Source organism: Saimiri boliviensis, chromosome 9 (genome assembly GCF_048565385.1).
Source record: "Saimiri boliviensis isolate mSaiBol1 chromosome 9, mSaiBol1.pri, whole genome shotgun sequence".
Lineage (NCBI taxonomy): Eukaryota > Metazoa > Chordata > Mammalia > Primates > Cebidae > Saimiri > Saimiri boliviensis.
Window position 1 is genome coordinate 98849655 of NC_133457.1, and position 13489 is coordinate 98863143.

Below are 13489 nucleotides of genomic sequence, written 5' to 3' on the forward strand. Positions count from 1 at the left end.
CAAGAATAACAGTGGTTCAGTGGGAAAAAGGGGGCATACAGCTGGGTATATATGGAATACAACTGCAGTTACACAAGCTAGATTTATTCCATTGTTGCATGAAAAGTACATTAGAGAGGTTTTACGAAGGTGTAGGAATAAGAACAATTGGTTCTGGCAGTCAAAAGGAATGCTGACTCAACATTTTCATGCAGCTACCAAATTTTTTGGGTCAGACTCAGTACTCAATAGCTAATTAATGTCTTCTGGCCAAAGATTCCCATGGTATTAACGAATACAATGTGTAGAATCCAGTTTTGAAGGTTTTTTAAAAAATTCTTTTTTATTTTAGGCCTGATTAACTACTTGACGTTTATAAAGCCAGTAATATGGCATTTCTATGGTTCAATTGTCCTTTCAACTACATAGTCAAATATAGTGGGTTCTTATTTTTCACATTCAGTCTGGGGTTTCCACATTAAGAAAATTATAATTTCTGCAAAAGCCCATTGACGTCAGGGGTATGACATGGACGCCTTTTATCTTTAAAAGCAGCCCACCAGATAGTTCAGTAAATACCAAAGAGGACAGCACAGACAATACAGCAGCCTCTCAAAAGTAACAGTGAAGGACATGGCTGCTACAGAGTCCAGAAGCTGGAGGCAGCAGTCCAAAAGGTAAGACAGATCGGGGTTGACATGACAGAATGGTGAAGAGGGAAAGCCAGGACACACACAGTGCCCATAACACAATCACAAACCAAATTTATTACTCAGGGAATGCAAACTCATGCCTTTAGGGGCCGGGCAGATAGTACAGAATAGAAGTGGACTGGTATAAGACAGCAGGCGTCCTGTCAACAGTGCCAAACTGCAGAGCAGATGCCCTCTTTAAAAGCATTTAAATTCGGACTTTTGTTTAAGACTGCATAGCAACTCAAACCCATTACAGGCCACCAGTGTGCAGAAAGAAGACAATAAATGTATACAAAGACCCCTGGGATTCATGTAAGAAGTGTTCAGAAGTATCTGAGGCAAGAAGGCACATTCCCGCTTACAACGCCTTCTGGACATACACCCTAAAGACTGATGACCTCCCAGTCTCAGCTATGCTGCTGCATCTCACTGATGGGAAGTATGGTATGCCCAAACAATCTGTAATAAATAACACAAAGTATTGACATCATGATGGATTTGGCTTTTTTTTTTTTTTTAGATTCACCTTTAAAGTACATAAATTAGGGGTAGATTGAAGTTTATTCCTAAAATAATGTCACTTTCATTTTCATGCCAAAAAGGAGTTGAAATAACTAGTGGGGAAGAAACAAAACATACCCTCTGTACACACGGGGAGAGTAACCTATGTGTGAAGGGTTGTGCATCTTCAACCATGTCATAGGGGAATAAAGTTACAAGTCATTGCTCAGGCCAAGATAACCAGGTATAGAGATATTGTGGCAGCTGGCCTTGGTTCTATAATATCTAGGTTTGAATGAATCAATTTTAGGAGCTTTTCCATCTTTGACATAATTTTTCAACATGTAAAAGATAGTATTATTTTATAATCAGAGAGGGTACAACAAAGGGGGCTTCTAACATTGGTCCTATTTATTATAAATTATTAACCTGGGTGGAGGATACATGGGTGTCTCTTTTATTATTCTTTATATCTTCTTTATATTTTAAAGACTCAATAATAAAACTTCTATAAAAAAGATCACTTTGTTTTAAACCCTGGTTTTAAAAAAGACTTTAACCCCTGCTTTGAGAAAGCCCCAGGAAGAAATGCTGCAGGAAAGGTACGCAAGCAGGATTAGGGTGAAATCTCTCCATTTAATCTTATCCTATTCTGATGCCAACTAGAACCTTGACAATGACAAGAATAAAGAGGCACTTCACATTTCAGTTTTTCTTTTCTTTTTCTTTTTTTTTGAGAAAGAGTCTTACCCCTGTAGGCCAGGCCGGAGTGCAGTGACATGACTTCAACCTCAACCTCCTGGGCTCAGGTGATGCTCCCATTTCAGCCTCCTGAGTAGCTGGGACTATAGGTGCATGTCACCATACCAGGCTAATTAAAAATTTTTTTTTAGTAGAGACAAGGTTTCACCATGTTGCCCAGGCTGGTCTTGAACACTTGGGCTCAAGCGATCTGTTCATCTTGGCCTCTCAAAGTGCTGGGATTACAGGTGGATGAGCCAGCATGCTCTGCCACATGAAATGTGGCTGATTTTATGAGGACTTAAAATAACAAAGATAAATTTGGATAGAATGTGTATGTGTATGTGCCTTCAAAAGTTATTATTTGAAATTTTTACTTAATATCAAGGCAAAAGTCCAAATACCAGACATATTAAAGTAGACTAGTTAGCAGATAAAATACTATTGTTTTCTCAAAGACAAAGAAGCCTTGTAATGCCGCATGCACATGTGATGTTAAGTGTATAATCTAGCTAACATTTTATCACCTGGTGGCCGGTTTGAAAATTCTGGCAGTTTAGGGCCTGAGTTATCCAAGTTAATTCCTTGTTCTCCAGGCAATGGTGGCTGATCAGCCTCTTCCAGACCAGCTGGGCGAGTATCTGGGGTGCTAAAAATAAATAAATAAATAAATAAAATATTTTAGAATAAGTTGTATAGAAAATACACAACACTAGCTTAACCCTTCCTCTATTTCTGAAGAACTAAAATGTTTGCATTACCATTATTCATCTCTCTCTAGTGTAAATAAAATATTAAATACTGGCATAAAAATAATCTGGCAATGTCATTAAATGTTAAAATCAAACTAACAGTACTGTATTTACTCAAAATGCTTTCCACAAATTCCTGATGCAATAATTTTCATGTAATTACCCATTCTTTAGACGTTTTAAGACCCGATCATATATCTATCAATGTTATAAGGTACTGTTCCTGTGAAACCACTTCAATGTATTGATCAAATTCAACTAGGGGGTCTGACTCTTTCTTTTTTGTGGATATAACAGTGGGTGCTCAATTCATAACACCTTGCAAAAGGTTGTATAGGCAGGCTGATGGAAATGGTATTTAGAGAACAAAGAAAGATTGAGACCACCACAACAAAAATTTTGCTGCAGAATGAGTATTTACAGACATCTCTATTGGTTTTGAGATGCCTTCACTTTTACCTGGATGTAGCTTAATATTTTTAGTGGGGAAGAAAAAAAATGAAGAAAATGTAGCTACCAACACACACAATCTCAAAGAACACGACTGCTCACAGACCTCATTTTGTTTGTAATCTCAGTCCTAACTGTACTTTTCTTTCCTACCTTAGTTTCCCTTTGCCCTGATTTTGTTCACCCACTTTTAGGTAGTGTTTTGTCTTATTCTCTTTATAGTTTCATAAGCCACCAAAATCCATTTTAAAAGCCCCAGCACATGGAAATTTTGAACCTGAAGCAGATCCTCAGCACATCCAGAACCCTATAATAATTTGCTCTTTGTAAAACTTCTCTGTCACTTTAAATTATAGGCAAGGATTAAGTGGTAACCTTTACTTTCAGAAAATTCACTGCTGGCTGGGCGCAGTGGCTCAAGCCTGTAATCCCAGCACTTTGGGAGGCCGAGGCGGGTGGATCACGAGGTCAAGAGATCGAGACCATCCTGGTCAACATGGTGAAACCCCGTCTCTACTAAAAATACAAAAATTAGCTGGGCATGGTGGCGCGTTCCTGTAATCCCAGCTACTCAGGAGGCTGAGGCAGGAGAATTGCCTGAACCCAGGTGGCGGAGGTTGCGGTGAGCGAGATTGCGCCATTGCACTCCAGCCTGGGAAACAAGAGCGAAACTCCGTCTCAAAAAAAGAAAAAAAAAAAAAAGAAAAAGAAAGAAAATTGCACTGCTAAAAAATCTCAGATATCTGGTCCAGCCCCCTCATGTTATGAATGAGAAAACAAAGGCCCAGAAAGGTATATGAGACAGGCCCAAGGTTCCACAGTGAACTAGTGGTAGAGCTGGAAGCAAGTACTTTTCCTGTAAACCCACTGTCTCTCTTTCCTAGAGTCTTGATGCTGTATAAGGTCCCTTTCACAATTTGTAGACCTAAGTAAGCAATTTCCCTAAGGGCTGGTGAAGATGGCAAAAAATGTACACCAGAGTTAACTGAATAACCTTGCAATTTTACTCCCAGACTACTGAGAGAATAAAATATTTATTAAATAATTATTCCCACAGGCTGAGACTCGTAAAGAATTTAACTGAGAAAGAGCTATCAGAAAAATTAGATAATTAAAGGGCTTACTAAGTTTGAATTCAGGAAAATACAGGTTATTATTAATAATATACCATGATTAGCTTTTAAAGTACAAGATTCAAGATGCAGCAAGTGAGCATGATATAATACAGTACAATCAAATAATGTTGTGGGAAGGCTGGGATAAAGGTAGTTGATTTTATTTTGAACATTTAAGCTTGTATAAATAAAGTTCCCCGATTCTTCTTCTATAATTCTAGCAATTTATTTCCATTAACTTGTTTTACATTCATTAGCCATTATTTTCTCATAATAAATGTCTCTAAATTTTAGTTATATGATTAAAGGCAGAAAATCTAGCTCAATCAATATTCCTTCTGGAAACATTTTATTCAACCCAGAAACAAATTAATACTTAGCTTCAGGAAGTGAAATACAAATTGTTAATTGCCTTTCCTGGTGTGACCTTGCAAAATAACTCACCTGGAGAACATTTACTGAAAGGGTAACTGATTTAAAAGGTCCAATCATCTTAGCGTGGGGTTTTAAGCTTCTAGGGATGATAAAGAGCCTTTAAAGGAAAGGCACCTGTGCAAAAAAACCATTTCTATTTGAGAGACAGCAGTAGTTTTAATTTCCAAAACACATTTGGCCTCTCTGGTTCCCCAACAGCCATCACAGGCCTGAAGTCAGTGCTTTGTTCAGGCTCTGATTGCCAAACCCCCACTGACACTGCAGAATTAAGAGATTTACCAGCCAATTCCAACATATGAATCTTACTTGGATCCTTATTTGAATAAGTTGTAAGAAAAAAGTGTGAGATAATCAGGGAAGTTTGAACATTGGATATGAAAGTATTAAGGATTAGTTTTCTAGATGTGCTAACGATATTGTGAGGGGATATTAAAAACTGTCCTTTTAGAGCAGGTGTCCCCAAACTGCGGCCCCCTGAGGCCATTTATCCGGCCCCCCGCCGCACTTCAGGAAGGGGCACCACTTTCACTGGTGGTCAGTGAGAGGAGCACAGTATGTGGCGGCCCTCCAACGGTCTGAGGGACAGTGAACTGGCCCCCTGTGCAAAAAGTTTGGGGACGCCTGTTTTAGAGACACACACTGAAATATTTACCAGGTGAATTTGCTTTGAAATACTCAAGAGGGTAAGGGAAAAGAGCACAGATGAAGGCAAGACAGGCTATGAGTTGATAATTGTTGAAGCAGGGGATTTCACTATACTAATTTTATGTTATGTAAATTTTTCCATCAAAGTTGTCCACATAGAAAACAAATGAATAAAATTTGAGGCAAAACCATCACAACCTACTTTAGATCTTGCTGACTATTTTTCTTCTTCCGAGGGGGTTTCTTCTTCTTCGGTTTATTTGCGTTGGTATTATTTTGCTTATTGTTTACCCCAAAATGGCCCGCAGAGATGTCACTCTGCAGTAAGTTGACCAACAATGGGCTTGTTAGTGTGACATCCTTACTGACTGGGAAGCCTGGATTTTGACCACAGGACATCTGATTTCCATTGGGAGCTCCACTGAAAGGTGCATTGAAAGGCATCCCATGGCCTGAGAAGTGATTTCCCGAGGCACTGCTTCCCTGCATGGCCTGCACGTGGGGGGGGACCATGTTGGTTTGTGGCATGCTAACATCAGGTATCATCTGAGACAAACTGACATCATTATTTGCTGTAGGAGCAGGATCACCATGCTGCTGAGCCATGTGTGGGCTGGGCCCTGGGGGCCGCAGGACCTGCCCCTGAATCCCCATAACCTGAGATGGACTGTTGTTCACAGGTCCTTGCTGGGGCAGCATCTGTCCTGACATCTGTCCCGTAAACTGCACCATATTTCCTTGCATGTTCGGAGTTGGTCCCCTCATTATCTGTGCTGGTCCCGGCATGACATTGGATTGGTTCTGAGAATTAAACTGCTGCTTATTCCCCTGCATTTGATTGGTCATGATCTGCTCGATCATTGGGTTCTGTTGGAGCAAAACCTGCCCTTGAGGCCCCATCATCTGGTTATGTGATGCCATCATTTGTGGGCCCTGCTGGGAAAGCATCTGCTTGGGTGGGGTCATCCTTTGAGGCGAGGGTCCAAGATTTTGGCTTGGAGGGTTCACCATCATCTGGCCCTGTGGCATAAGCTGGGCCCTTGAAAGGATCATAGGGTTCTGAGGGTTCAAGGTTCCTTGTTGCTGGACCATCTGGCCCTGGGAGGGCACGATCTGCTGGTGCATGCCCATTAGCTGAGATGGTGGGCCCTGCTGGGGCTGGCCTTGCATGTTGCTGAGGTTCACTTGAGGAACCCCAGAACTACCAGCCTGCTGATTGTTCATGTTGCCATGAATTCCCATGAGGCTGGGCTGCATCATATTTGGTGGCCCGTGGGACACCTGGATCTGGTTTTGAGGAGGACCAGCTCCTTGACCACCTTAAAAAAAAAAAAGGCAGAGTTTCAGAAAGAAATATTTTTATCTTATTGGTATTAAGATACTCAAGTTACATTACTTAAAAAGACATCCATCACTCATATATCCACTGACCAACAAAAATATGATGTTGACATACTTCCTGTGAGTTTTCTAAACTACAGAAATGTGGCTGTGGGATAACTGCTTACATTCCCAATGACCACACAACAGAGAAGGAGAAAGTTTCTATATTCCCATTTGGTATCTTACAGATTTAACATTTCAAAGATCAAGAAAGTTTACTTTCTTTCAGATTAAATGATGAGAAAGGTAGCAACTCATTGTTTTAAAATGACTTATAGTGGCTGGACTCGGGTGGTTCATGCCTATAATCCCAGTACATTGGGAGGCTAAGACAGGCATCGTTTGAGCCTGAGAGGTGGAAGTTGAAGTGAGCCAAGATCACGCCACTGCACTCCAGCCTGGGTGACAGAGAAACCTTGTCTCAGTAAATTAAATGTAAAAAGCACAATGGGCTAGTGAAATAACCCTGCTATAAATGAGCCAGGGAAACAAAGAATATTAAATTGTCCTCTTAGGAAAACCTCAACAATGATGAGAAGATATTTAAAAATGCTTCTTGGAAAACTGTAGTAATGACGACTCTCAAAGGCTATGTGTGTGATATCTGGATATTGCACTTCAAAGAAGAAAGAACACCAAGGACAGATTTCCTTTGCCCTGATGTGGGGTAAAATGTAGTTAATCTTGATCTGGAAGCTGAGCCTCTGGTGGGAGTCAACTGACTCAATGACCCACCTGGAAGCTGCTAAAACCTCGGTGACCCCATCCTGCACAGTCCCTGGTGGATCACGTGGCAAGTGTTCTAGTCTTCTCAGCGATTTCTAATTTAGACAAAAGTTGCTACCTGCCTTGCTGTAGTGTTTATTTATTTATTGGATCTTTGGGATTTTCCTGTAGCTACTTGCATTATCTCCCCATTTAACTGAATAACTTTGTAGTTAATTTTATCCCTTTTATTTTTCGCTTTTTGTTTTGTTTTTTTTTGAGACAGAATCTTGCTCTGGTACAACCTTGGCTTACTGCAACCTCCACCTCTTGGGTTCAAGTGATTCTCATGCCTCAGCCTCCCCAGTAGCTGTGGCTATAGGTGCACAACAGCACTCCAGCTAATTTTTGTATTTTTAGTAGAGGCAGTGTTTCACCATGTTGACCAGCCTGGCCAACATGGTGAAACACAAAACAAAAAAGTACACATGGAAGGTACTATATGAAAACACAAAATAGCTGTGATAGGGTGGAGGAATAAGAAATGACTTTGTCATTGTTTTAAATTTTCTTTTTTTCTTTTCTTTTTTTTTCTTTTTTTTGAGATGGAGTCCTGCTGTGTCACCTAGGCTGCTGGAGTGCAATGGTACAATCTCGGCTCACTGCAACCTCTGCCTCCCAAGTTCAAGTGATCCTCCCACTTCAGCCTCTCAAGTAGCTCGGATTACAAGCATGTGCCACCACACCTGGCTAATTTTTATATTTTTAGTAGAGATAGGGTTTCACCATGTTGGCCAGGCTCGTCTTGAACTTGTGACCTCAAGTGATCCCTCTGCCTTGGCTTCTCAAAGTGTTGGGATTATGGGCATAAGCCACTGTGCCCGGCCTGTTCGTAAAACTTTCTACAAAAAAACATGAATTCACATAACTCAGGAATGCAGTTTCACATTAGCAGATAGGGCAATTCAAACAGTTTGCTCTACCCTCCTCTCACCCTGCCAGAAATAGTGTGAATTTTTTTTTGTGAAGTCAGATTTTTTTCTCATTCCTTAGTGCTTTCTGATTAAAGTTGGAGTCACATTACTAAATTAACTCCAGCGGGGATGGGAATTCAGAATCTTAGTCCAAACTGCCTCAGTGAGAAAGGGTAAGAGGATTAGTCACATGCTCCTTCAGCAACCAGAAACATGAAGTTTGAGCTTATACATTACTACTTTGCAAATACTTTTTAGCCATTTCCCTGTATCTTATTTCTTCTCCAAAATTTCTTCTTTTTTACAATACACTGTTGGTACTAATCTGAACTGATGAAGTCTGAAAAATATCACACTGTAAACCAGAATTCAGACACTCAGCATAAACAAAGCTTAACATGTACCACACAGAGCTTTAAAAAGTTGTCATTGTCCAAACATGCCTCCATGCCTTTTTATCTATAGCTTTCATTTGCCAGAAATTCCTTTTTCCCTTTTACTACCTGAGCAAGCTCTAACTCAGGGGTCAGCAAACTATGGCCCACTACTGGTTTGTAAATAAACAAGTGTTTGGAATGTTGCCAAGCTTGTTTGTTTATGTACTGTTTATGGCCACTTTTTGTGCTACCATCACAGAGTTGATTAGCTCCAACAAGAGACTATATAACCTGAAAAGCCAAGAATATTTACTATCTGGGCCTTCAGAGAAAAAAAAAATCCTGCTGATTCCTGCTCTAACTCAAGTTCCATCTCCTTCTCTTAGATGTTTCTGGGTTCCTGTGACATTTTACCTACTTTTGACATACTGACAAATGTTACTGCCCTAAAAGAATAATTATTTATGGGCTTGAACTTAAGGGGGGAGATCAAGACTTACTATTTATCTGTATACTTCTGTTGTCTACCAAGTCTACTACACAATGCTCAATAAATGCTGGTTGAACAAATCACAGAAAACAAACCTGCATGCTGGACATTTTGATTTGCTTGCAGCTGAGGGGCTCCTGAATTCCCAGGGGTGGTTGCTGTGGTCGAAGGCACCTGACCTTGCATAAAGTTCGGATTGGCCTGTCCTGGTGAGAAGCCAGGTGGGAGGCGTTTAGGCATTCCTTAATAGAAAACAATGAGTAAGGCAGTTACCTAGCAAATTTATACTCTTGCTTAGATATGGAATGAATAAGGAAGGATGAGCTGCATGAAGTCTCCACTGGCTTAGCACTCTCTGTCACACTGGTAGGATCTTTAATAATAAGGTTGGGAAAGATGGTTAAAAAAATCAACACAATCTCTTTTATGAGCTTTGTCAAAATGAAAAATAAATACTAAAAAATTTACACTTAGAACATGCCAAGGAAAAGATGGCTATCTGCTCCCTAAATGTGATGAGGCCACGCCACAGCAAGGTTTGAGGGCTCACTTTTCTCTGTAATTGTTAACAATGGACCCCAAAACTTTACATACTTTAACACAGGCACCAAAGGAATATGCTAAATTCTCTCATTTCAAACAAATTGATATGAAATAATATAAAAGAAAGAACTGGGTCCTGATATTAAGGATAGATTGGTGATTTTTTTTCCTTTGAGGGAAACTGGTGACAAGAGTCTCCTCTGCGGAAAATTTCCCCTCAATATTGAGCTTGTCTCTTTGGAAGAGACAGAAAATTAGAAACAGTTCATGGGAGCTTTAAAGTGATACTATATTAAATCATTATGCTTTCCGCTCACAAGGTTTGCTGTGATTCTGACAGCTTTGGTACCAAAAACCATGCTCTACTGGAATCTTTCTCAGGTATCAGTTCCTTTTTGAAAGGGCTAATTTTAGAAAACAAATTTGTAATAAGGAGAATCTCAGAACCCACTTATCATTTACAACACAGGCCTTGATGTGGCCAGATCACCTAGGTGAGCATATCATCTGCTCTATGAAAGCATCAAGACCTAAACTCACTTAAAAATTTATTATATTCATCCATTTATTTATTTATTTATTTAATTTTTTTTGAGATGGAATCTTACTCTGTTGGCCAGGCTGGAGTGGCACAATCTTGGCTCACTACAACTTCCGCCTCCCAGGTTCAAGTGATTCTCCCTGCCTCAGCCTCCCGAGTAGCTGGGATTACAAGTGTGCACCACCACACCCGGCTAATTTTTGTATTTTTAGTAGAGACGGGGTTTCATCATGTTGGCCAGGCTGGTCTTAAACTCCTGACCTCAGGTGATCCGCCTGCCTCAGCCTCCCAAAGTGCTGGGATTACAGGCGTGAGCCACCGCGCCCGGCCGATTTATTTTTTTAAGGGCCAAATTTTCAATGCCCTGATAGTAGACAAATACGCATTTGTCTTTTCTTTAACAGTGACAAGTCCCATTTGCATGCTCCCACTGTAATTAAATCAATAATCAACATTTGCAGGAGGGACTACCCAGCCTCCACTGATCCAGGGCTAGATACCCAGAACAGTGAAATTTGGAGCTGAAACACTCTTGCATTTTCTTTTTCTTTTTCTTTTTTTTTTGAGACGGAGTTTCACTTTTGTTACCCAGGCTAGAGTGCAATGGCGCGATCTTGGCTCACCGCAACCTCCACCTCCTGGGTTCAGGCAATTCTCCTACCTCAGCCTCCTGAGTAGCTGGGATTACAGGCACGCGCCACCATGCCCAGCTAATGTTTTGTATTTTTAGTAGAGACGGGGTTTCACCACGTTGACCAGGATGGTCTCGATCTCTTGACCTCGTGATCCACCCGCCTCGGCCTCCCAAAGTGCTGGGATTACAGGCTTGAGCCACGGCGCCCGGCCTCACTCTTGCATTTTCTTTTTTTTTTTTTTGAGACGGAGTTTCGCTCTTGTTACCCAGGCTGGAGTGCAATGGCGCGATCTCGGCTCACCGCAACCTCCGCCTCCTGGGTTCAGGCAATTCTCCTGCCTCAGCCTCCTGAGTAGCTGGGATTACAGGCACGTGCCACCATGCCCAGCTAATTTTTTGTATTTTTAGTAGAGACGGGGTTTCACCATGTTGACCAGGATGGTCTCGATCTCTCGACCTCGTGATCCACCCGCCTCGGCCTCCCAAAGTGCTGGGATTACAGGCTTGAGCCACCGCGCCCGGCCCACTCTTGCATTTTCTAAGGACTTCTTAGGATTCAAATATTAGAGCCTGCATGTCAGCTAAATTAATTACAAGAGAGTGAAAGACTGATGAGCAACTTAACTTCACCAGAAACCATGGGAACATGCCTTTGCTATGTCGTACTAAAGATGCAAGGGTTTTTTTCTGGGTAGGCAATGGGTGTCTTTTGGTAGGGGGTATGTTTATCAGATGACAGTATTACTGACACTCTCTATACCTTACTGAAAAGCTCCAAGCACATTTATGTGCACTAGATCAATGATTAATAAGAATAAATAATAAACATGGAGATGGATAAGTTTTACTGTAATCGTTTTACCTCTCACACATTAAGTTCCATTGCTTTTTCTTCATACAAGAGGCACCTTACAAAATAAATAAATAAATCTCCTTTAGGTATAACTGGTGGAATTCCCTCTCTAAGGAGCAGGCATTGGCATTATAAAACTATAAAAGTCAATGATTTCTGAACTTATTCCCCTTTAATACTTTAATCAAAACTTAACAAGTACCATGCTTACTATTTTATTAACTAGGATTACCAAAATTGATAACTAGAAGGGCCTTTTCTTGAATGAGACCCTGTTCTTTTCATTTTTGCTCTATTGCATAATCTTAATTTTTCAACAACTGAAAAGTTTAAAATTGTTAACAAAATGCATTTTTCTTCTGGACATTTTCATTTACTATTACAAGATCAAGCAAAAATAATTTGAAAACAAAATGAACATCTCTACATTGAATTTTACCTGCATTTCAGTCCAGAGAGCTAGCTTAAATTTAACCAATAAGATGCTGCATAATGTATCAAGTTAACTAAGTCATATCAAGTGTCACCACCATATCCACAAAACCAAATAATTACATCCTTATTTCACTCCCTCCATTAACTCTAAAAACTGAAGTTCTGCTAAGATCTACCTCCAGTAAATTTACCGACACAAATAGCTACAGTGTTCCTCACCTCCTAGGCCTGGATGTAAACTCTGTGGCCCCTGGTTTGGTGGTTGCTGTTGCATCACCATGAAGTTAGGTGGCACATTTCCCTGTTGAACCATAGGATTCCGACCCGGAGAGCTGACAGGCTGCTGAAATCCCTGGGGAAGCGGGTTATTTTGAGATGGCCTTGGTCCCATCTGCTGCTGAGTTTGGTTAACCGTTGGGGAGGATGCAGGGGATCCCTGCTGGAAGGAGGAGGGTGAGGAGGCAGGAGACTTGTTGGTGAGGTGGGGCTGCTGCAGGGGAGTTGGGACCCTAGAGGGCCCTCCCTGCAAACTCTTCATCTGAGGAGCTGTGAACTGGCCTGGATTGCTCATCTGAGGAAAGTTTGTGTGGGCTTGTGAGGCTTGCTGGCTGCCAAAGGGATATGGAGGGGGAGGGTGGGAAGGCGTCTGTACCGTGGCTAAGGATGGTCTTGCCTGGAGTTGCTGTTGCATTGGGCCAGGCAAGGGAGCCTTCTTCCACCCTTGGTTTGCAGTCATTGTGCCCAGAGAACTCTGGGCTGGAGGAGGTTGAAGGGCTCCAGAAGGCAGCTGGTTCCAGCCTGGAGGAACAGGCACCTGAGTTGGGGCAGTAAACTGGGGTCGCATTCCCTGTGGCTGTTGCTGCTGATGTTGCTGTGGGGGTCTTGCCTGCAACTGTTGCTGTTGCTGTTGTTGTTGCTGCTGCTGCTGCTGCTGCTGCTGTTGCTGCTGCTGCTGCTGCTGCAGCTGGGGAAAATTAGCTGGGTTCATTTGTCTGTTCACAGAGACAGGCTGCATTGGGTGGTGTGGGGGAGCTAAAGATCCTGAGGGATGACTTTGCTGCTGTATATGGAGCCCAGGGAGGAGTGGATCCATTGCATCTGTTTAAAGATAGTCAACAAAGCAATAATTAACCTCCTGCAATCTAGATCTTAGAGCAGTGACCTTTGCAATTCTGGATATATAGAGTAAAATCTGCTGGTACTATTCAATAAAATAAATGGTTGAGAATACCTTCTATGTG

General features: G+C 41.4%; 1 protein-coding gene across 7 annotated transcripts in view; it reads right to left on the bottom strand.

The window, feature by feature from the left end:
* The window catches only part of NCOA6 (nuclear receptor coactivator 6), a 123762-nt gene that overhangs the window by 35244 nt on the left and 75029 nt on the right, over positions 1-13489 (bottom strand). For 5 of the 7 annotated variants that reach the window (XM_074406421.1, XM_039479320.2, XM_039479318.2 and 2 more), the window contains 4 exons: positions 12468-13346; positions 9338-9484; positions 5516-6632; positions 2444-2565 (listed from right to left, as the gene is read on the bottom strand). In XM_074406421.1, coding sequence (XP_074262522.1) covers positions 2444-2565; positions 5516-6632; positions 9338-9484; positions 12468-13346 — 2265 coding nt within the window. The remainder of the gene's footprint in view (positions 1-2443; positions 2566-5515; positions 6633-9337; positions 9485-12467; positions 13347-13489) is intronic. The other 2 variants (XM_039479321.2, XM_074406420.1) reach the window with 2 other exon arrangements.